The sequence below is a fragment of the Bos grunniens genome, chromosome 7 (genome assembly GCF_055505025.1).
Source record: "Bos grunniens cultivar Pamir isolate PY7600 chromosome 7, Bosgru_T2T1.0, whole genome shotgun sequence".
NCBI lineage: Eukaryota > Metazoa > Chordata > Mammalia > Artiodactyla > Bovidae > Bos > Bos grunniens.
In genome coordinates, this window is record NC_141171.1 from 51,993,636 (window position 1) to 52,018,923 (window position 25,288).

General features: G+C 42.4%; 1 protein-coding gene across 4 annotated transcripts in view; it reads left to right on the forward strand.

The window, feature by feature from the left end:
* LOC147369524 (protocadherin alpha-C2) overlaps positions 1-23,048 on the forward strand; it is a 95,258-nt gene extending 72,210 nt beyond the window's left edge. For 2 of the 4 annotated variants that reach the window (XM_086412048.1, XM_086412047.1), the window contains exons 4-5: positions 20,331-20,432; positions 20,872-23,048. In XM_086412048.1, coding sequence (XP_086268174.1) covers positions 20,331-20,432; positions 20,872-20,942 — 173 coding nt within the window. In that variant the 3' untranslated portion in view covers positions 20,943-23,048. Of the gene's footprint in view, positions 1-20,330; positions 20,823-20,871 lie in introns of those variants that run through there. The other 2 variants (XM_086412045.1, XM_086412044.1) reach the window with 1 other exon arrangement.
* Positions 23,049-25,288: the final 2,240 nt, after the last annotated feature.

Here is a 25,288-nt window from a genome sequence, read left to right on the forward strand (position 1 = left end):
TTATTGGTAAAGAAGTTCTGGAGACTGTGACAGGGCTGCCAAGCTCCTGAATGCAAGGGAAGAAAGTCAAGAATGGAAGAACTCTCCCTTGGTGAGGAGGGGCACCTGTCCTGGTTTGATTACCAAATGGAGGCCGAGCTGGAGCAGACAAAAAATTAGGTAAGAGCTATGCCATGAAAGAAGGCTTCCCTGATAGCTCAGTTGCTAAAGAATCCGCCTGCAATGCAGGAGACCTGGGTTCAATTCCTGAGTTGGGAAGATCCTGGAGAAGGGAACAGCTACCCACTCCAGTATTCTGGCCTGGAGAATTGCATGGACTATCCATGGGGTCCCAAAGAGTTGGACACGACTGAGTGACTTTCACTTCACTTCACTATGTCATGAAAGAAAAATAACTGTTGATGTTAACTTGGCCCAATCAGGAAACACAATCTGAGGAATTCCCCAGCAGTCCTGTGGTTAGGACTTGGTACTTTCACTGCCTGATTTGATCCCTGCTTGGGGAACTAAGATCCTGCATTGTGGCCTGCAGCACAACCAAAAAAAAAAAAAAAAAAAGGAAATATAATGCATTTAAACTTTAGCTTATGATAATCTCCCCAATGAGACAACTTTTCTGAGAAGAGTAAGTAAGGAAGTAGAGCTAAACGTGAAAAGTCCCTTCCTAGCACATTGCTGTGAGGTTGGAAGCATGGTTGGTGGGTGTTTCCTCCTCTGTGGGAAGAGCTGGAAATGTGGAGAGAGGAGGAAAGTCCCCATCCATTGTTATGTTAAGGGATTTGATGTACTGTTTTGTCCCAGGCTTAAGAGTATTTTCCTAAGAGTCATGGAGCAGTCAGAAGACAGGCCTCTTTGGGTCATTCACAGGAAAGAGTCAATTAAAGCCCTGGCAGAAAAGTCACTGTCCCCAGGGTGATGCCAGGAGGCAGGGCACTGCCCATCACGTGCCCTGTATGGATCTAGCATCTGTGTCTAGGTGAAAGCAGATTAAAATATATATCTAGGACTTTCTTGAAGAAGAAAGTATAGAGCCTGATCCATGTATATGTACGTGTTGGGGGTTGTGGGCGGGAAGGGGTACTTTAATCACTATTTCTAAATGTCACCTTTCCTCAGCGATGCCTCCTGTGTCAGGAGCAGGGGTCAGGGTGATTGTAGGCCAATTCTGTGGATACACATGCACTCAGGATTTGTTTGTTTGTTTTTTAGGAGCATTTTGCATAACAAATCTATTCTCACACTAGCTACCTCCTTGAGATCCTAACAGGCTAAGCACTTCCAAAGCCTAGAGTGTCCTGGCACCCTCAGCAGCTCTGACTGGAGACTAAATCAGCCTCTTGCCTCTGACAGTGATTAGCCAGGAGACCCATGGAGGAGCCGCCTTGGAGGCCAGCATCCCCTGGAGGCTCCTTGTGTCACTAAGATGTTGATCTGACTGCTGTCCCTCAATCTGCAGCCAGTGGCGTTGTGTTTAGCCAACGATCAGTGTCATGTCAGTTTTCCTCTGTTGGACCAAGTGTAAATTCATTCTAAATATCTGCCTGGGGGAAATCTCTATAGGGAAGATGAGCTTTTCAGTGTGCTCTCTCAAATTCTAGGCACTTAGAGATATAAATTAGCTTCCTTGGTCTTTTCTCACTCAAGGTCACAACCTTTCCTCCAGGGTACTAATGTTCTAAATGGTTGTGATTTGAAGGGCACTAGGAAGGTCCTTACAAAACCCACCTGACAGGTCCCTAGAACTTTCCCATTAACCACCACCACTGTCGGCATTCTCTTTTAAAATGCCCATTCTTTCATTCATCCATTCATATTTTCTCTTCCTCTCTCTCTCTCACACACCCATACACACACACACACTCACACACACACACACACAAAGAAGTATTAGACTATCCTGTCGAATGAAACTTTCCTTGGCTTGGCTTTAATATAGAATTTGGTTGGAACCTCCTATATTGTCATTAAACAAGCATTTGTTAAGTACCTACTTAAGGCCAGCCTCTGTTCTAGGTGATGCAGCTGCTGCTGCTGCTGCTAAGTCGCTTCAGTCGTGTCCGACTCTGTGCGACCCCACAGACGGCAGCCCAACAGGCTCCCCCGTCCCTGGAATTCTCCAGGCAAGAATACTGGAGTGGGTTGCCATTTCTTTCTCCAGTGTATGAAAGTGAAAAGTGAAAGTGAAGTCGCTCAGTCGTGTCTGACTCTTAGCAACCCCATGGACTGCAGCCCACCAGGCTCCTCCATCCATGGGATTTTCCAGGCAAGAGTACTGGAGTGGGGTGCCATTGCCTTCTCTGAGTGCCATGTATAGCAGGTACAATGAGGGGAAGGAAGCTGGGACAAACCACCAGGGCCTGTCAGTCCAGGATGGGACCCAGAGACTATCTGTGTTGTAATCCATACAAACCCTATGTAAACATGGTCAGCTGGTTCATGTTTCCTGAGAGGGATCTCCTAATTATTTAACAGAGCCCAAACCCTCCCTCAGCAACCATGAATAGCAGATATGTTGTGGGAGCCCAGAAGATGGAATTGGGAATTTAGGGGACCAGGTCAGAAAGTATGTGACATTCAATACTGTATTGAAGGATGGTACATAGATTGCGGGAAGAAAGTTCCAGACAAAGAAAAGAATACATGTGCCCCCAAACCAGAATGCATATTGGTGAACAGAATGAATACATTTAATGGAAAGGGTGGCGTGGAAGACTGTTGGGAAATGAGATCAGAAAGACTAGAGTCAGATTTTCTTGGGCTTCCACAATCCTGCTAAAGAAGAACTTTCATTCAGTTGCTAGCAGTGGAGAGCCGCCTCAAGGTCTGTTTTTTTTCTTTTTAAGAATAGAGCCTCTATTGAGCCTCTTAGCTCTGCTGAATCTGCAAAAACTATCCTGTAATATGTCAAGACAAACTCATGAGCTATCAACCTAATGTTTTTCTCCACCTAAACCAGGAGTTAGAAACTCTTGAGTGTCTAGAAATGTGGGACCAAGAGGGTAATGAATGCAGCATTTTTGTAAAAGGGACTGTCCTTGGAAATGTTCTTAGGTAATTCTCCTGGACTTGGTTTAATTATGTCTAAGAAAATGTGGAATGAAGGGAAGGCTTGTTTAAATTTTGCCTTGTGTTAGCTTTTTAAGGGAGGCAGTGTGGCATTGCATAGTCCCTCTGCTCCCTGTGGGACCACTTCATCATTATGCTTCAGATTTATTAATATGTAAAAAAGGAAAGGCTGTAGGCTGCTGTAAGGATTAAATGAGATGATGCCTGTGAAATGCTTAGCACAGTGCTTAGTTCATGGTAAGCACTGAAAAGTGTTACCATTTTCTCAATTTTAATACTCCTGGCACTTAGCACAGTAAATAGGACTCCCAGTGTCTTTGCTAAAGGAAATGGATTGGTCTTGGAGTGCACAGAATCAGAGATGGTGGTAGAGGAGAGGCTTCTCTCCGATGACAGTCATTCCCCTGCTCTCCTCCCTGCGGTGTTCTGACAGCACCTCCATTTTACACCCTCAGTGCGGAGATACCACGGCTGTCCAGAAATGGTTGCTCAAGGCTGCAAAGTGACACAGCAACACAGAGCCTGGGATTGCTGCCAAGTTTTAAGAAGCGCAGATTGTGACAAAGTAAGGGAGGGAGGCAGAGAAGAAAAATCTGAAAACCAGAAGCAGTGTTCTTGCTGAGCGACACGATGGTGGCTCACACAGTTTCAGGTGGGACAGGCACTGTGAGGGGTCACTGCCAGCTGGTGGTGCTGGAGGAGGAGCCCAGTAAGGGACTCGGGTCCAGGCAAGGCTGCTGCGTGGGGCCCTGCACTTGGAAAAGGCCCTGTTAGGTTTAATACTCTGCTTTTGCCATCTTGAAGTTCTTAATCTTTTTTTAACAAGGGGCCCCCATTTTCGTTTTGCAGTGAACCCTGCAAGTTGTGTAGCTGGTCCTGGGTCCAGGCTACCTGGGGCAGGGATATTTTGTCTCAGCTGGTGTTTTGAGCTAGTTTTTGAACTTGCAACTGATCAAGTAGAGTGGGTTAGTATTCTGTTTTTAAAAAAATTATTTATTTGCTTATTTTTGGCCATGCTAGGTCTTTGTTGTTGAATGGGCTTTTCTCTAGTTGCAGCGAGTGGGGTGCATAGGCTTCTCATTACGGTGGCCTCGCTTGTTGCGGGTCACAGGCTCTAGGGCCCTCAGGCTTCAGAAGTTGTGGGGCAGGGGTTTAGCTGTTCTGCAGCATGTGGGCTCTTCCTAGGTCAGGGATCGAACCCGTGTCTCCCACATTCGCAGGCAGATTCTTTACCACTGGGCCACCAGGGAAGCCCTAGTATTCTTTTTAATCTCTCTCTCTCTCTAATTATAAAAGGACAAAAATGATAACAAGTTAAACCTGTAAAAACTGAAATAAAATGAGTAGCACCTCACTCCTTTTCTCCCCAGAAATAACCACTAAAAATGCTTTTAGTGTGTATCCCCCAGATTTTTTGTTAACTATAAAGTACTATATTATAAAACAGTGTGCATTTACATTGTTGATGTAAATATTAAACAACGCAGCATCATTTATGCAAAAATATTCACGTTTCCCTCAGACCCACTCCCCTTCAGTGAGGCAACCACCATTAACAGTTGTGTCTGTATGTTCCAAAGATATTTTTTGAATAAACTTTATTTCTTTAGAGCAATTTTAGGTTCCTAGAAAAATTGAGTGGAAAGTACAGGTTTCCAAATGCCTCTGTCCCCAAACTGCACTATCCCCGCTATTGATAACCAGACCCAGAGCCGTGCATTGTTACACCTATACTGACAGATCATTGTCACCACCCAGAGTCCATAGTTTATATTAATACTAGAGTTCAGTCTTCCAAATATCTTTCAAATTAATTTGTAGTTACGTAATTGATGTATGAATGTGTTTTCTATGTTTATTAAAAATAGGTAGGCTTTCAGAAAGCAAAATGGGATAATTTCAGCCATGAAATTAAAAGATGCTTACTCCTTGGAAGGGAAGTTATGACCAACCTAGATACCATATTGAAAAGCAGACATTACTTTGCCAAAAAAGGTCTGTCTAGTCAAGGCTATGGTTTTTCCTGTGGTCATGTATGGATGTGAGAGTTGGACTGTGAAGAAGGTTGAGCATTGAAGAATTGATGCTTTTGAACTGTGGTGTTGGAGAAGACTCTTGAGAGTCCCTTGGACTGCAAGGAGATCCAACCAGTCCATTCTAAAGGAGATCAGCCCTGGATTTCTTTGGAAGGAATGATGCTAAAGCTGAAACTCCAGTACTTTGGCCACCTCATGCGACAAGTTGACTCATTGGAAAAGACTCTGATGCTGGGAAGGATTGGGGGCAGGAGGAGAAGGGGACGACAGAGGATGAGATGGCTGGATGGTATCACTGACTCAATGGACGTAAGTCTGAGTGAACTCCGGGAGTTGGTGATGGACAGGGAGGCCTGGCGTGCTGTGATTCATGGGGTCATAAAGAGTCGGACACGACTGAGCGACTGATCTGATCTGATCTGATCTGTTGAGTATGTAGCTTATTTTTATTTTTTAACAAATGCTTTTCCAAGACACTACATATAGACCTGTCTCACTCTTCTTTAATAAGAGCATACTGTGTTGTATGTCTATATTATAAGTTATTTATCAAATTTCCCTTTGGTATATATGTTTTTCAAACAAGGCAGTACACATTCTATTTTTTAAGTTTAAAAATATTTTTTAATTGTAGGATAATTGCTTTACAATGGTGTGTTAGTTTCTGCTGTACAGCATTGTGAATCAGCTATATATATATACACACACACACATATATATGTATATGTATACATATATCCTCTCCCTCTTGAGAGTACACTTTCTTATGCATATTTTTTGTGCTCCTGGTATATATAGGATAGGGTATGAACATATCAAATTGGCACTCTCATATCTGGGGTTGACTGCACTTGTTATCAGTTCAGTTCAGTTCAGTTCAGTCGCTCAGTCGTGTCCGACTCTTTGCGACCCCATGAATCGCAGCATGCCAGGCCTCCCTGTCTATCACCAACTCCCGGAGTTCACCCAGACTCATGTGCATCAAGTCAGTGATGCCATCCAGCCATCTCATCCTCTGTCGTCCCCTTCTCCTCCTGCCCCCAGTCCCTCCCAGCATCAGAGTCTTTTCCAATGAGTCAACTCTTCGAATGAGGTGGCCAAAGTACAAGAAATCCCAGGGCTGATCTCCTTCAGAATAGACTGGTTGGATCTCCTTGCAGTCCAAGGGACTCTCAAGAGTCTTCTCCAACACCACAGTTCAAAAGCATCAATTCTTCGGCGTTCAGCCTTCTTCACAGTCCAACTCTCACATCCATACATGACCACAGGAAAAACCATAGCCTTGAGTAGATGGACCTTTGTTGGCAAAGTAATGTCTCTGCTTTTGAATATGCTATCTAGGTTGGTCATAACTTTCCTTCCAAGGAGTAATCGTCTTTTAATTTCATGGCTGCAGTCACCATCTGCAGTGATTTTGGAGCCCCCAAAAATAAAGTCTGACACTGTTTCCACTGTTTCCCCATCTATTTCCCATGAAGTAAAAGACTTCATGATGCCATGATCTTCGTTTTCTGAATGTTGAGCTTTAAGCCAATTTTTTCACTCTCTTCTTTCACTTTCATTGAGAGGCTTTGTAGTTCCTCTTCACTTTCTGCCATAAGGGTGGTGTCATCTGCATATCTGAGGTTATTGATATTTCTCCCAGCAATCTTGATTCCAGCTTGTGCTTCTTCCAGTCCAGCGTTTCTCATGATGTACTCTGCATATATGTTAAATAAGCAGGGTGACAATAAACAGCCTTGACGTACTGCTTTTCCTATTTGGAACCAGTCTGTTGTTCCATGTCCACTTCTAACTGTTGCTTCCTGACCTGCATACAGATTTCTCAAGAGGCAGGTCAGGTGGTCTGGTATTCCCATCTCTTTCAGAATTGTCCACAGTTTATTGTGATCCACACAGTCAAAGGCTATACACTCCCACTAACCCTCACCTCTGTGTCACTTCACTCATTGGTACCATCTTCCAGGGACTTAGCCCTCAGGGTTGAGAATCCTGGAGCAGAGAAAGGAGAGAATTTATTTGTGACTAACAATAGTAACAGCTCACTTGTACTGAGCACTTACACCATGTTTTATGCACTCAAGCCACGTGTTGTTCTAAATATTTTGTGCTGTGCTTAGTTACTCAGTTGTGTCCGACTCTTTGCTACCCCATGGACTGCCAGGCTCTTCTGTCCATGGAGATTCTCCAGGCAAGAATATTTGAGTGGATTGCCATGCCCCACTCCAGGGAATCTTCCCAACTCAGGGATTGAACCCAGGTCTCCTGCATTGTAGGTGGATTCTTCAATGTCTGAGCGACCAGGCAAGCCTGAGAATCCTGGAATGGGTAGCCTATCCCTCCTGCAGAAGATCTTCCCAGCCCAGGAATCAAACCAGGGTCTCCTGCATTGCAGGTGATTCTTAACCAGCTGAGCTACCAGGAAACACTTTATATGTGTTAAATCTGTTAATCTGTATAACCACCTCAGAGATAAGTCTGTTATGATACTCATTTTATTTTGTTTATTAAAAGCCTTTTATCGGAGTATAGCCGGTTACCAATGTTATGATAGTTTCAGGTGCACAGCAAAGGGACTCAGTCATACATATACATGTATCCATTCTCTCCCAAACAGCCCTCATATCCAGGCTGCCAGGTAACATTGAGCAGAGTTCTGTGCTATACAGTAGGACATTGTTGGTTATTGATTTTAAATATAGCAGGTTGCTGCTGCTGCTGCTGCTGCTAAGTCGCTTCAGTCGTGTCTGACTCTGTGCAACCCCCTGGATGGCAGCCCACCAGGCTCCCCCATCCCTGGGATTCTCCAGGCAAGAACACTGGAGTGGGTTGCCATTTCCTTCTCCAATGCATGAAAGTGAAAAGTGAAAGTGAAGTTGCTCAGTTGTGTCCGACTTAGCGACCCCATGGACTTCACCCTACCAGGCTCCTCTGTCCATGGGGTTTTCCAGGCAAGAGTACTGGAGTGGGGTGCCATTGCCTTCTCGGATAGCAGATTACACCTATTTTAATATTTAGGAAACTGAGACACCTAGCGTTAATTAAGGTCACACATCTGTCTAGTAAATGTCAAGATCCAAAGCAAGGCTCTTTGACTTCTCAGCCTGTGCTCTTAACCTCTACACACACTCTCTCTAGAGAGTTTAATGCCGTAACAATGTCAGAGTTTCTCTACATTGTTTATTCCTTAAAACAATATTGTATTTATTCATTTACTTGTCTTGTTCTACACTATAACTCTCTGAGGGGAGGGTACCTGTCCAAGTATTATTCATAACCCTATACCCTAATGTCTAGCACCACATCTGCTTTATTGTATGTAATACATAAATTTAGTTGAATGGATAACAGTGCCTCTTGGAGGTCACTACTATTTCCATTTTATAGATGAAATTACAAGTCAGTGTCACCCACATAGTGTAGTAGAAAATAGTAGGAAGCAGAATAGCAGAGCTGCAATGTGAACCCAAGGCTTTTGATACCTAATCCAAGGTGCCATCCACCTTGTCTAAGCTGCTTCCATTCTGCCTGTTTCAGAGGCTCTGGAGAATGGTTCCCTACCTAGCAACCGTTTCTAAGCTGGAAGACTTCACAGCTAGCTGGTTTTAATGATCCCTGGGAGGGGCAGAGCCTGATGAGAGGAAGGCCCTTGGAAAAGAGTTTCAGGAAGCTCTGCATCCGGGAGTCAGTTGTTAGAAGAGTCAGATTCCTTAGAGGACTACCATGTAGTAATGATATGTATCCTTTATTTCAGTTTCTGTGTGCTAAATATTATTCTGTGTGATTTATGAGCAGTGTCTCTTTTTACTGATCACAGTCCCATTAGATGGATATTATTATCTTTGTTTTACATGTGAAAGAATACTGAGAGGCCAAGTGGCTTGCTCAAGGTTATACAACAAATAAGTGCTAAAACTAGGATTCAACTCAAAATATGTGACCCCCAAACATTCATTTCAAGCACTCTGCTACCCTTGGTTATAAGAGAAGCTGAAGCAGGGGGCATTGTAAGAAGAAATTGCCCTCCCAAGACCCTGGAGGACATTAGTGATGAGAAAATAAGGTAGAGAAAACCATGTAGTCTGAGCCCTCTTAGGTGAGGGGGGTCACAGAAGAAATGTTATTTATTTATTTTTTAGCTGACTGTGGAGAGCTAGGGAGATTTGAGACCAGCCATTCCAATTTTTGAATCTGGGTTCTCAGCACGTGATGTCTTTATAGTCTTAACCTAGAAATGGCAGAGTTATTTTGGGCACAAAGCAAGAGCTGTGGCTTTAAAAATATGCCACTGTATTTATCTCTTCCGCTTCAAGATTACTGAAAATTAGCCCAGCTGTGGCCTGAGGCACCAAACAGCCACACAGTCTTCTCAACCCACCCAGAGCGGCTGAAACACCCAGAAGTGGCAGCCTCTGGGGAGTGGCTATCAGATTAGTTCTCCATCACCAAGCCTACTCTCTGATCACACAAGTACACCATCCTTTGCCAGCTACTGTGGGGATCAGGATGCTAGGCCGGTGAATCAGCTCAGCTCTGTCTTCTCCCCCATCCCCAAGGCTTTAATAAAAGTAAAAACATTAATAATTCTACTATTGAGCTGGGGAATCAGTACAAGAATAATTTTTCAGCTTTGTTACCCAATTGCTGTTTGAGTTAAGGCAGATAATCTTGCTGTAATTTAAGCCTTCAGTTTCCTTATCTATAAATTGAAAATCTTATATATATATATATATATATGCAAAGTACTTAATAAAGTACTTGGCCCATAGTAAGCAATCAATTGATATTCCTTCAACACATCAGTCTTCTGTTACTCTGGTCTTACTAACAGGTAAAATGGTGATGGACTTTTACTTTGTGCCAGGCACTGTGTTATGTGCTAAGGATAACTGATGACTCTGCAGATAAAGAATCTGCCTGCACAGGAGACACAGGAGATGAGGGTTTGATCCCGGGGTCAGGAAGATCCCCTGTAGAAGGAAATGGCAACCCACTCCAGTATTCTTGCCTGAAAAATCCCATGAATAGAGGAGCCTGGTAGGGTATAGTCCATGGAGTCACAAAGAGTCAGACATGACTGAGCAGCTAAACACACATACAAGGATAATTACATTTAATCCTGTAACAGCCCTATGAAGTAGATGCTATTACACATGAAAACTGAAGCCCAGAGGTAATTAAATAATTTGCTAAACATCACATAATTTACATGATGTAGCCAGATTTAGACCTAGTACTCTGATTATAGAGCCTAAAGTCTAAAAGAGAAGAGGGAAGAATATTTTTACATTCTCCAGTTTCCATGGAAAATTCCTTCCACTGTCAACTGAAGGACGAAGAAGCTGTGGGGAAATGCTGTTAGTGCTCGCCCAGGTGGTTTCAGCTTTCTTCCCCTCTCTATGATTCTGGACAGGATTTGAGTTTCCAACCGTCATTCTCCTGTGTTTTGTGGGCTGTAATTACTCAGATTTACTTTGTCCAATTCATAAAGGATCCAGCAAGGGGGAGGAGGTGGAGCTTGTCTAAGCAATTCATAGACCCCACTGACGGTGGAGTAGGGGGTGGGGAGGGAGCTGGAGATGTTTTACATCCTAATCTTTCAGTGGGTTTGCTGGCAGATACTTTTTGCCTTTTGGTCTGAGCATGTATTCAGGCTGGACATGTATAATTCTGCAATCTGCCAAGTTCTGGTAGAGAGAGACAGAGAGAAAGACAAACGGACACACTCTCTGTCACACACACACAAACACACACACACATAGAAAGACAGGCACACAGAGAGAGGGAGATGGAATGGTTGGTCAAAGCTGCAGAAGGCTCCAATGAAATTGGAGCTGCTTGAAAGGCCTCAGTGGCTGGAGGGGTGGGGAAGAAGTCCAGGAGAAGCGAGATGTCGCTGTGCAGAAAGCCTGGATGTTCACTTTCAAACCCAGAATCTGCGCATCCTTCTGTGCCCTGACCCTTCCCTGGGCAGCCAGAGGCAGCAGCAGCAGCCCAAGCCCGCGGGAGAACAAGCAATCCAGGGGAGTTGTCTAGCGGAGCCGGAAACGCCTGTAATCATTTAATAGCCTTTGCTGGCTGCACCGACAGAACGGAGTGGGCGGTAGGCAGGCTCCAGAGTGCTGTCTGGCAAGATAGTCCCTGGCTTTAATCAAAATGATGGGTTTCCTGGAAGCTCTTTATTAACCTCAGCACCAGAATCCCAGAGATGGTAACAAAAGGATGAATGGGGTGCGGAGGGGAGGGGCTGAAACCTGCAGGCTGGGCGGTGATTTTCCTGAGCTGAGCACTCACTCCCGCAGGCACCCCTCCCCCCAGCTGCACAAGTCTTTCCACTTCTGCTCGCTTAGAGAGAAGCTCCTGCCTGCATCGCCATCTCTCAAGCGGGTGACTAAACAGATATAGCCGTAGAAATTGCTATACTTGTATAATGCCTCAGGGTTTTCACACAGCATTCCTATACAGCTCAGCATGTGGGTCTCATGACTGGAGTGAGACTCCCTAGATTTGAGTCCAAAGCTCCACGGTTAGTAACTCTTGATTGATCTTCAGTATCTTCATTTATAAAACCGACATATTTATAAAGCAGACATAGATATTGGTCATATCTACTTCCTGTGGTTCTTGTGAAGAGTAGAAATTATATTGCATGCAAATCTGCTTAGCTGGGTGCCACACACAGAGGAAGGCAGAGTAAATGCTAACTAGTTCATGACTGATAGAGACAGAAAGGTGATCACCTCCATTTATGCCTGAGGCACCTGATGCTCAGAGTTTTTTCTATAAATTGCCTAGGACTAGGTACCCTTAAGGGCTTCCCTGGTGGCTTAGATGGTAAAGAAATCTGCCTGCAATGCAGGAGCCTGGGTTTGGTCCCTGGGTTGAGAAGATACCCTGGAGAATGGAGCTACCCACTTCAGTATTCTTGCCTGGAGAATTCCATGGACAGAGGAGCCTAGGGGGCTACAGGCCATGGGGTTGCAAAGAGTCAGACATGACTGAGTGATAAACACACACACACAGGTACCTTTAAGTGATAGAACCAGAGCAAGCCCTCAGTTTAGAAGAGCAAAACAAGAGGAAGAGAGGAAAAGAGAATTAAAATCCCTCCAACATTCTCCAGGTTTGCCCCTCTAAGAACTTTCCTGAAAGTAGTATGCATAGTCAAAATGACTGTGGGTGGTTCTGTTAAGTAGAGTCCCCTGGACTGCAAGGAGATCCAAGATGTTGAAGCTGAAACTCCAATACTTTGGCCACCTGACGCGAAGAGCTGACTCACTTGAAAAGTCCCTGATGCTGGGAAAGATTGAGGGCAGGAAGAAAAGGGGATGACAGGGGATGAGATGGTTGGATGGCATCACCGACTCAATGGATATGAGTTTGGGTAGACTCCAGGAGTTGGTGATGGACAGGGAGGCCTGGCATGCTGCGGTTCAGGGGATTGCAAAGAGTCAGACATGACTGAGCGACTGAACTGAACTGAACTGAGTTGAACTGAAAGTCAGTATAAATCAGATAAACTGCTCCTGGCCTTAACTGATTGTACAAACAGATTAGAATGGGAGTCGGGGGTGAGTTTACAAGTCTGGCATTTGCTTCACAATCTTTAGGACCTTCCGTGGCATCTGCATTGGCAAAACCTCCAGCTTAATCGTTCCTAGTCACCGAGGCTAAACTCCAGTCAGAGTTAGTTTAGCATGAAAGAAGAAAGTTGGGAATGCTTACCTAAGGGGAGTGCCTAACTCCCCTTGGATTAATGAATTAAATGAAGTGGTCAGCTACCCCTAGAAGGCAGTTTTTTTTTTAAGTTGCAGATCTATATGTCTTTGTGTTAAAAAAAAAAAAAAGTGTGTTGTTTGAATTTTTTAAAGTATCCCTACCTATTGTGGATAAACCAGACAATTAAAAAAAAAAAGCAAAACCTATATTTAACGTATAATTATGATCATACTCTGTTAAACTTTTGGGGCTTCCCTGGTGGCTCAGGCAGTAAAGAATCTGCCTGCAATGCAGGGAACCAGAGTTCAATCCCTGGGTTGGGAAGATCCCCTGGAGAAGGAAATGGCAACCCATTCCAGTCTTCTTGCCTGGAGAATTCCACAGACAGAGGAGTCTAGTGGGCTATAGTCCATGGGGGTTGCAAAGAGTTGGACACAACTGAGCAGACTAACACTTTCACTATTAAACTTTTAAATTCCATTAGGTTGTAATCTGAATGTCAGGGAAGGGCTGATGTCTGTCAGAAGCCCTCTTTAGAGGACTCAGGTCAGTTCAGTCACTCATGTCCGACTCTGTGACCCCATGGACTGCAGCACACCAGGCTTCCCTGTCTATCACCAGGTCCTGGAGCTCGCTCAAACTCATGTCTAGCAAGTCAGTGATGCCATCCAGCCATCTTGTCCTCTGTTGTCCCCTTCTCCTCCTGTCTCCTGCTTTCTAGGTTGGTTGTAGCTTTTCTTCCAAGGAGCAAGTGTCTTTTAATTTCATGGCTGCAGTCACCATCTGCAGTGATTTTGGAACCAAGAAAAGAAAGTCTGTCACTGTTTTCTTTGTTTCCCCATCTGTTTGCCATAAAGTGATGGGACTGGATGCCATGATCTTAGTTTTTTGAATGTTGAACTTTAAGCCAGCTTTTTCACTCTGCTCTTTCACTTTCATCAAGAGGTTCTTTAGTTCCTCTTCACTTTCTGCCATAAGGGTGGTGTCATCTGCATATCTGAGGTCATTGATATTTCTCCCAGCAATCTTGATTCCAGCTTGTGCTTCATCCAGCCTGGCATTTCGCATGATGTACTCTGCATATAAGTTAAATAAGCAGGGTGACAATATACAGCCTTGACATACTCCTTTCCCAATTTGGAACCAGTTTGTTCTATATACAGTTCTAACTGTTGCTTCTTGACCTGCATACAGATTTCTCAGGAGGAAAGTAAAGTGGTCTGGTATTCCCATCTCTTTAAAAATTTTAAGACTCTAGTAGATCCATTAATTTGGGTTGTGGCTTGTCTCAGTCTTATCTTTGTTAGCCAGTGTGCTGGGTCCCTGGGAGCAGAGGGGAGGGGACCTGTGGGAGGTCCCAGGAAGGGGAAGGGAGACAGTACAGAAAGAGGAAGCATTCCTTTGACTGACCTGGGACTGGCCCTGGGCTGGGGTTAGGGGCAGAAAAGGTATGTTTTCCTTTCTCATCTTTTACTTATCTTCCTTTCTCATCTGTCTCATGAGATACTGTCCTCAAATATCTCCTTGATTCTGCCCCCAAAGTCACAGAATTTTATAAAAAAAGTCAGCCAAGGGTTTCAGTGCTCTTGGTCAAAAGGGACTCAAATGAAGAGGTCAGTAAATGTTGTTTGTCAGATCCTTTAAGCCGTTATTTCATCCAAACGAACCCTCAGAGATGTTTGCGCATACATTGGCCTGAATAGGTTGAGTACAAGGACCCGGGAGACGCTGGAGAAACCAGATCCTGTTCTGCTCTGCAGAAGCTGAATATGGGAGGATGTACCTGAATGGTTCTCTGATTGCTTCTTAGTGTGGAGGCTGAGTCAGACCCAACCAAGACTCCCAGCACAGGCACAGAAGCTCAGTGACATATAAAAGAAGCTCATTAACTCTTAGCAGTCCGGCTATGAGGAGCTGTCTCTGCCAATAGGTGTGGTCTTTCAGGTCCCTTAACTCTACAAGATAAAAGTATCTCTGAGCTTGGCTTCTCCAGATGACCATCCTGAAGGCCTCATGCAGGGTCCTGGCTGTGGTCAGAAAAAATTTCCATCCTAGGCTTTGAGAGCAATTGAAGGACTATGGAGTGGTGTTGAAACCCAGTTCTCTTAGACACCAAGTCAGGGGCTTTTAAATACATTTCCCACTTTTGTCTCAGTCTCTCAGAGGTAGGCCTGTAATTGAAAGGTCAACAGGCAGATTCTGGGTGAGCGCAATTGCAGATCTGATTATCTTCGGTGAATCAGAGAAATCAGTCTTGGGGACACAGTATCTATTGCTCTCTGTCCAACGGGCTTCCCAGGTGCAGTAGTGGTAAAGAGCCTGACCGCCAGTGTAAGAGACACAAGTTCCATCCCTGGGCCAGAAAGATCCCCTGGAGGAGGAAATGGCAGCCCACTAAAATATTCTTGCCTGGACAGTCCCATGGACAGAGGAGTCTGGTGGGCTGCAGTCCATGGGGTGGCAAAGAGTTGGACACAACTGAAGTGACTTTGCACACACACATGCCCTCTTCCAAAGAGCTATATTGTCAGCTCTGTCAGGGAAGCATGGTGAAGCACAGGAGTTTATGAGCGAGAAGAAACTCTTCTATCCCCTTTCCCTACTGTCTGCTGGTATTTGGACTAAATCTGCAGTATCCTTACCCTGCCCTTCTAGCCCTGAGAGCTGTGCCTTGTATATTGCCTGTGTGTGATTCCATTTTTTGGGCTCTTACATTGGAGACAGCCTCGGCATTTCACATGCATTTCCTGATTGTCTTTAGGGACTCCCAAGTGTGGCAGAGGGAAGTTGTTTGAGCTCCTGAGGAACTGGCACCACTTCCATTTCTCACATCAGTCCTTTCATTCATCCATCTAGCAAGTGTTTATCAACTACCTGTTATGGGACAGGAATTGTGCTAGACACTGGCTACACATTGGTGAATAAAACAGATATATTTTCTGCTTCTCTGGACTTTACAGTGATAGAGATAGAGGTGAAGGGAGGTGCTGCTTGGCTAGGATGACTGTACAGTGCCTGTCTGAAGAGGTTCCAATTAAGCGCAGACTTGAAGAATGAGAGTCTAAGCATGAAGGGGAGATCATTCAGGCAAAAGGAGACCATATGTGTACAGGCCTTGAGGCAATAACAATCCCAAGGGGTATTAAGGAATTTAAAGAAAACTTGTGTGGCTGGACGATAGTGGTAAGAAGGAGATTTGTAGATGAAATTGGAGAATTAAAAAATAACAGGCTATTGAAGGGCCTTATATACCATGTTAAGGAGTTTGATTTTTTTTTTTTCTCAAGGCAATAGAAAACATTCAAATAATTTTAAGTAAGGGGAATGATATAAAATAATTTCTATTTTTAAAGGATTTTGCTGTGTGTATATTATACTTCGGTACTTTTAAAAGGGAGAAAGACTTAAAGGAATAAAGGTAACTCGGGCTGTGTGGAAGGTTAGAGAGAGGCAGAAGTAGAAGCAGTTTGAGCAAGGAAGAGGCTGTAATTGTTGTAATTCACAAGCAAGATAGAGTAGTGGTATCTTGAAAAAAGGTAGCAGCAGTGAAGTTGGGGAGAAGAGGACACTGGTTACATTTAGGAGGCCGAAATGACAAGTGTTGGTATATTATAAATGAAGAATGAAGAATAGAGACAAATGAATAATGACTCTGGAATTTCTGCTTTGAGCATTGGAGTGAATGGAGTATCATCGACTGAGATGAGAGATTTAGAAGGGAACAGAGGAGAAGAATCATGAGTTTGATTTCAGATTGCTTCTGTTTGAGATGCCCATGAGACTGCCAAGAGGAGATACCAGACAGGCAGTTGGATACATGAGATTGGAGAGACCTGTGGACTTTAAATTTGTATCTCATCAGCATATTTAGATGGTGTGTATACCCATGGACAGGCTGAGATCCCAAAAGGAGAGAGTGAAGAGAAAGAAGAAGAAAAGAAGAAGAAAAAGTCTAGGGCCAAACCCAAGCATATTAGATGAGTATCTTGTGAAGAAACTAACAGCCCTAGAGAAGGGTCAGGAGAATAGTTTTACTGAGTGAATGAAGTCGCTCAGTTTGTGACCCCATGGACTGTAGCCTACCAGGCTCCTCCCTCCATGGGATTCTCCAGGCAAGAATACTGGAGTGGGTTGCCATTTCCTTCTCCAGGGGATCTTCCCGACCCAGGGATCGAACCCGGGTCTCCCGCATTGCAGGCAGACGCTTTAACCTCTGAGCCACAACTCATTAAACGTAAGTCTTTCAGGACTGCCCTGGTGGGAAAGTGGTTAGGTCTCTGTGTTCACAATGCAGGGAACACGGGTTCGAACCCTGGTCAAGGAACGGAGATCCTGGATGCCATGCAGCATGGCCAATAAATAAATAAATGTTTCAAGAAGGTTTGAAACTAATGCTGCTGAGAAGTTCAATAAGATGTGACTAAAATGTGATCACTGGCTTTGGAAATAATACAATTAGTGAGCTTGCTGTGAGCAGTGTTAGAAAAGCAGTGCTCAAGGATGCCAAATTAGAGGAGATTGACAAGTGATGGGAGGTAGGGAGATGGAGATAGCACACGTAGAGAATCCCAAGCTACAGTCAAACATAAACCATTTGTCTGGTGGTTCATGGCTTCTCCAAAGGAGCAGTGTCAGATACATGAGCCTTCTGTGATGCCACAGAGTTCCAGTGTCATGGCCCTTGGGATCACTTTGCCCAGACAGACCATTACTCTTCTTCCCCAGCACTGACTTCTACTCTTCTAGATGTCTTTGGTGTACTTTAGGTGTGTCTTCCACTAGAAGACTCTTGGGAAATTCTTGCATTGGGAACCCCTGTGGATGCATAATCTTTTTCCTTAAATATCAGCACAAATTTCACTTCTCTTCTGGAATCTTGTTTGAATTTCTCAAGTGTGATTAATGATTTTTGCCTCTCAGTCCTATAATACTTTGGGGCTTCCCTGATGGCTCAGTTGGTAAAGAATCCACCTGCAATGTGGGAGACCTGGGTTCAATCCCTGGGTTGGGAAGATCCCCTGGAGGAGGGCATGGCAGCCCACTCCAGTATTCTTGCCTGGAGAATATCCATGGACAGAGGAGCTTGACGGGCTACAGTCCATGCGGTCACAAAAAGTCGGACATGACTGAGTGACTAAGCACAGCACCCATATATATCTTTTATTTTTAATTGAGATATAATTGACACATAATATTGTATCAATTTCAGGTATACAATATGGATTACTACCTGTATATGTAGGAAAATGATCACAATAAGACTAGTTAACCTCTGTCAGTACACATAGTTACAAAAACATTTTTATTATGATGAGAACTTTTAAGATCTCATCTTTCAGCAGCTTTCAAATATGCAATACAGTGTTAGTAACTATAGTTACTGTACGTCACATCCCCACGACTAACTTATACTATAACCGTAAGTTTGTACCTTTCGGCACCCTCACCATCGCCACCATCACTGCACCCACCTCTAGCAACCACCAGTCTGTCTTCTGTATCTATAAGCTAGTTGCTTTGTTTTTTTTATATGCCATTTATGTGAGATCATATGTATTTGTCTTTCTCTGTGTTATTTTGTCAAATATTTAAGTATTGATTTATTTCACTTAGCATAATGCCCTTGAGGTCCATTCATGTTGTCAAAAAGGGTAGGATGTCATTCTTTTTTATGGCTGAACTTTATATCCATCACATTTTCTTTATTCATGAACCAGTAGATACTTAAATTGCTTCCATATCTTGCCTACTGTAAATAATGCTGCAATGAACATGGGGTACATATATCTTTTCAAGATAGTGTTTATGCTTTCTTCAGATACATACCCAGAAGTAGAATTGCTGGATCATATGCTGGCTCTATTTTTAATTTTTTGAGGAACCTCCATATTCTTTTCCATAGTGACTATACCAATTTACACTCCCACCAATAGTGCACAAGGGATCTCTTTTCTCCATACCCTCACCGACACTTGCTATTTCTAGGTTTTTTTTTTTTTTTGGTAACAGCCATTCTAATAGGTGTGAGGTAATAGCTTATTGTGGTTTTGATTTGTAATTCTCTGATGAGTAGTGACATTGGGCACCTTTTCATGTACCTGCTGGCCATCTGTATGTTTTCTTTGGAAAAATGTCTATTTAGATCATCTTTCCACTTTTTAATCAGATAGTTTGGGATTATTTTGATATTGAATTCTATGACTTCTTTATATATTTTAGATACTAACCCCTTATCAGATGTAGAATTTGCAATTTTTTTCTCCTATTCCATAGGTTGCCTTTATCATTTTGTTGGCTTCCTTCTTTGTGCAGAAGTTTTTTAGTTTGATGTAATACAATTTGTTTGTTTTTACTTTTGTTATCAGATTTAAAAAAATCATTGTTAAGACTGATGGTAAAAAGCTTACTGTTTATGTTTTCTTCTAGGAGTTTTGTGGTTTCAGGTCTTATGTTCAAATCTGTAATCCATTTTGAGTTAATTTTTGTATATGGTGTAAGATAGAGGCCCAGTTTCATTCTTTTGTATGTGGCTGTCCATTTTTTCCAGCATCATATTGAAGATGCTGTTCTTTTCCCATTGTATATTCTTGGCTTGTTTGTCATCAATTGACCATTTTTGCCTGAGTTTATTTTTGGGCTCTGTATTCTCTTCCATTTATCTCTGTGTCTTTTTATGTCATACTGTTTTGATTAATTAACTTCATGATATAGTTTAGAAGCTTCATGCCTCCAGCTTTGTTCTTTTTCTCAAGAATGCTTTGGCTGGGACTTCCCTGGCAGTCCAATGGTTAAGACTCTGCACTTCTACTGCAGCGGGGCATGAATTTGATCTGTGGTCAGGGAACTAAGATTCTGCATGCCATGCAATGCAAAAACAATACAAACAAACAATACAATACAAACAAACAAAGACAAAGAATTTGGCTACTGGGTTCTTTTGTGGTTCCATACAAATCTTAGGATTGTTTGTTCTATTTCTGTGAAAAATGCCATTGGAATTTTGATAAGAATTGCTTTGAATCTATAGATTGCTTTGAGTAGTATGGGCATTTTAGCAATATTAATTTTTCTAATCCATGAGCATGGAATATCTTTCTACTTGTTTCTGTCTTCTTCAACTTATTTCATAAATGTTGTAAAGTTTCCAGTATATCAGTCTTTCATCTTCTTGGTTAAATTTATTCCTGGGTATTTTATTGCATATTCTACTTTAATCCAGTACATTTCTTGCCCCACTCCCAGGCAGGATAATCACAACTAGATATTCTTTAGGGAATTCTTCACAGAGAACCAAAAATATGTTATTAGAAACTTAGATTTATGGACCCAGTGGTGAAAAAAATCTGCCTTCCTGCTTGTTTCCAAACACTGGCCTTGCCCTAGGCTTGAAGAAATAACCCATGATTTCATGGGTGCTGTGCCTGTCTGTGCAACCTCTCCTGTGTTCAGTGTGGCACATGGAAGACATATGTTGACTCTGTGACTGACTTGCAGTGTTTTGTCTTGCAGAACCAGAGGCAGGAGAGGTGTCCCCTCCAGTCGGGGCTGGTGTCAACAGCAACAGCTGGACCTTTAAATATGGACCAGGCAACCCCAAACAATCTGGTCCCGGTGAGTTGCCAGACAAATTCATTATCCCAGGATCTCCTGCAATCATCTCCATCCGGCAGGAGCCTACTAACAGCCAAATTGACAAAAGTGACTTCATAACCTTCGGCAAAAAGGAGGAGACCAAGAAAAAGAAGAAAAAGAAGAAGGGTAACAAGACCCAGGAGAAAAAAGAGAAAGGGAACAGCACGACTGACAACAGTGACCAGTGAGGTCATCTAATGGAAACAAGCCACTTAGCCAATTTTTGTAATAAGGCAGATCTCTCCCATGTAGCAACTCCCTACTCCTTTCTCCTGTCCACACAGACCCTCTCTTATAGACCTCAGAAATCTGCAGAAAGTTCCCTGTGTCTGTCTAGATCACATTTAACAGGTTTTTGTCTTAAAAGCTTTGCTAAGTCTGGTGTTAACTCTTTCTCTCCACTCTGGCTTGTTTGCAGAACCTAAAAAGCAGACCCAAGTTTCCTTTCTCCTCCGCCGCAAAGGAGAGGCTTCCCAGCCCCGCCAGTGAGAGGTTGGACTCTCTGCCCTGTGCTCCGGGGATCCTGTCTTGATGACACTTGCAGGGCAGGCTGAAAGGTTTTGAGATTGAGCAGCTTGAGTGTCTGTGGCTACTGGGTATGTGTGGCCACCGGGGATAGGTGAGTGTCAGATGTTGGCTGGGATGGGCCAGGTTAGACTAGGAGGGTTGGGAAACAAAGGCAAATCAACAATGGGAAGGATGAAATGAAAAAGGACCAGACTTTCTAAATCTTTACAACTCAAGAGGTGGTGGCCACCCTCTAGCAGACAAAATTCCCTCCACTGACAAGGCTTTGGGAGTCCCTAAGTCTCTTGGCTGTGGTGTCATTATACCTAAAACCTGCATTTTTACCTACAAGCCTGTAGTTCAGTGTTCCATGGGGGGCCAACCAGGGCAACAGAAGCAGATCTGATGTGTTTCCTGTATATGTCCTTGTGCTCACTTTATTGAAAATTCTTTTGCACACAATGTTATGAAAAGGTCAGATCCTTTTCCAACAACACATATGCAAAAGCAAAAGAAAACCCCAACACCTCACTTTATGCTGTTTGTTGTTTGATAGATTTATTTAAAAAAGAGCAAATCTATAACTATAAATCTTTAAAGAGAAATATGATTAATACAACTCCTCTAAACTATCCTCGAAAGAGAATTCCGTCTACAGCCATTTAAATGATCATTGCTGCTACAGAAGTGCTTTAAGAGAATTGCCTGAAACATCTGTATTATACCGGCCACCTGCCAATCACAGCTTTACTCTTTCAGGTCACTCTGGGGCTGCCTCTTGCATGTATTAATTACTAAATAAAAGGATCTTTCTCTCTCTCTCTCTTTTCTAAAACACAATTATGTGCACTTTGAATACACAACCTTCTCTAGCCAACTCTATCAAGACCCAGAAATTGAAGAAAAATATTGTTTTCTCGTACATAACAGTGAGCAGACTTTTCAATCCTCGAATTCTGTGATTTGTCTTGGAGTGCTAGCCAACACCTTCTCTTTGGTTTAGTTTTCCTTTTCTATAACACTCTGAATTGCTAATCTTGCTAACACCTATGATATTACCTGAACTCAATCTCCCATATGTATGCTGTATGCTATTATAAGACTCCTGAAATATATTTACTCTGTGCTTGTGTATGTGAATGTTATTGCAACTATTACCTAGAGTGAACTTTAAGCTTTATTGTTGAATGTAATTCCATTATATTTCCTTTTGTACACCTGTGAAAAAAGTGGAGTAGTGTTTTTTTAACCATTGTTAATCAGCTTTTGTGTATGAAAGATACAGTAAAATTTCTTTCTTAAATCAAGATACTGGTGATTCAAGGAATTTTATTTGTGGTCAGCCAAGTGCCATCTCTTGCCAAGACTCTGGCTGGCAAGGGAATGGATAAAGCTGTTTTTTTCTAGTAACAATTCTGGAATACATACTGAAGATATTTCCTGAGGGTGTGTGCAAGCACAAAATTTACCAATTTGACCTCTTTGAAGTTGCAGAATGCTTTGAAATTCTAACAATACCTGGAATATCAGCTCATAGAAAATAATAAAATTTACTGCCAACCTTAAATAAGAAATTTTAGTTTTGTTTAAATGTACGGTTTAAGAAGTTTGATGAACTATATTATCTTTTAAAAGTTAACATAAAAGAGGTAGGAGTCTGTTATTAAAGCAAAAGCATTAAATCTAAAAAAAAAACAAACCTGTTTTGTCTACTTTTAGCTTCATTCTCCCATTTTTTGAAGGGTGTGTAACTTCAGCTCTGCAGGATTGCATGGGGTAAAACTTCTTGCTAACACATGTGAATCATTGCTACATTGTAGGTTGTGATCATTTTGCCCCACTGAAACCCATGTATCTGACCTTACGTGCCTTTTGAATACTAGGAGAATCGGGCTAATTTATTAATGATGATAATTATAATGTATGTGTACAGCACTTTTTACATTTGCAAAGTGCTTTCCAATCCATGTTAGTTACTAGTTATTACAGCTGTAAGGATAAAACACATCATGTGGATTCATTTTTGATTGGTGCTATTGGTATTTCCTCTGTATTGCTAATAAATGGAAAATGGTGGTATGAAAGAAATGGTGGTCATTTCTAAGTATAAAAGTAGGAGCAAATAGAACACTGATTATCATTAGCTATTATTATTGAAGAAGGTTGCAGTGTGAAACTTACTGTATCACTCTCTGGCTGTCTCCCTGGCTATTATGTTTATTACTAAGGCACGACACCCAGTGGAATCAAGAATCAAATTCCACAATATCACCAGAACAGGCAGCCAGGAGATTTCTGGGTCACATCCCAGTATACCATTTCAGTCTTCTCTAATAAGAATTCCAACAAACCAATTTTAATCACTAGAGCCCTCCAGTCATCTAGTTCATATTTGGTTTAGCTCTTGCATCTCTCCACAATTGGGAAATCAAATAATGCCCCCAAGAAATTAACTTTTATTGAGTACAGGTGTATGCCAGCCTGTGTAATAGGTAGGCTCATAGTACATGTTTTGTAACAAATAGATGATATTTTCCTTCTGTAGTTAAAATTTTATGAGCATGTGCTTTAAAAAAAAAAAAAAAAACTGACAATAACATGGAGATTCCTCCAGGTCAACTCTTAAGTCATTCTTTTTAATTCCTGTACAAATCCCATATGATAGCCAGATCATAATGTCATAATGTACTCATTTTTTTTCTCTATTAATGGACAGTTGGGTTATATCCAGATTTTTGCTACTAGAAACAACAAATAGCACTTATATGCAATGATAAATTTAGTTGCCGAACTTTATAAAACCTGGTCTAGGTGTATCCCAAAGAGGAAATGGGGAAGGCTTTTATGACTATTACATGACTCCTGCAATAACTGCAGTCCTCTATCTGAACATACACTTATTTTTAGCACTGAGCAGTCGATTATGGCTCTATTTATATAGATGACTGATGAAAAACAGAATAGACGTTCACAAGAAAGACAGAGGTGAGAAAGAATTGTTTTCATCTACTTATCCAAAATCATTTCCTAGGAGCTCCATTTCACCCCAAGACTTTTCTTCTTCCAATTGTAGATTGAAATGCATGTGTCCACGAGGAAGAAATTTTCCTTTATCCTTCTACATTCTTCTGGCTAATCGAAGAACAAAGTCGACATGAGACTGATTAACAGGAGAAAGTCAAACGGAAGTTTAATACCAGGTCTATGTGGGAGAGACCCAGGAAAACTGAGTAACTCACTAAAATGCCCAGAACCCTCACCTTAAACACCATCTTCGGCTAAAGACAAAAGAGGATGTTGGGGGTAGCGGTTTGGGACTTTAAAGGAGAGGAAGGCAATTCACATGGAGATAGAAAAGCAAATGTTTGGTAAACAAATATTTGCTGGGCCTGCAGAGACAATGGGACACAGAATGGACTCTAATCTCTATCTAGAAATCTCTATCTAGGCCCTGCCCAATTTCCCCCTAGTTTTTCTTTGCATATGTCTGATGACAGTACTATTCTGCAAACAGGCCCTTTATCTTTTTTTTTTTAATTGAAGTGTAGTTGGTTTACAATGTTGTTATATCTAAATTCTTTAGGCAGCTAAGTGGGAAGTAAAAAAAGAGACTTCCTGAGTCTTCAGTTTCTTAAAAATAATCAGCCTAAATTAATCCCCATGCCAAAGAGATGCATTCTGGGTGGAAAATTTTGTCCCCTGCACCAGTTTTGAAACACTGATGTTGGGCTTGTTAGGGAGCTATAGCTGGGATGGGGGCTACCCACATGAAGCTATTGGTAAAGAACCCACCTGCCAATGCAGAAGACATTAAGAGATGTAGGTTCAGTCCCTGGGTCGGGAAGATCCCCTGGAGGACGGCATGGCAATCCACTCCAGTATTCTTGCTTGGAGAATCCCCATGGACAGAGGAGCCTGGTGGGCTACAGTCCAGAGGGTCGCAAAGAGTCGGATATGACTGAGCGACTGAGCACACAGTACAGCTGGAATGAGCAGTACTGGATCAAGCCTAGGGTTGCTTGTAGGACAGGGAGGTGGGTTTTTATAGACTGAGTTTAAATCTGATAGTAATTTTAGTTTCTTTGCATAAATTTGGGATGCTAGGGCCAAGAGGCTAAAGATCAAGTCTGTTTCTGCTGGTTAGATGTACATTGTAGGAAAGATTCTTTGATTGCAGGTTAAAAAGACTAGCTCTATCTATTAATAATTTAAGATAAAAAGGACTGTCTAGTATAAGGCTACAAGTTTGCCTCACTGAAACTAAGAATAGGAAGGCAGCTGGGCCTCCAGAAGGGACCAGAGACTAGAAAGCCAGAAGAAATATTTAA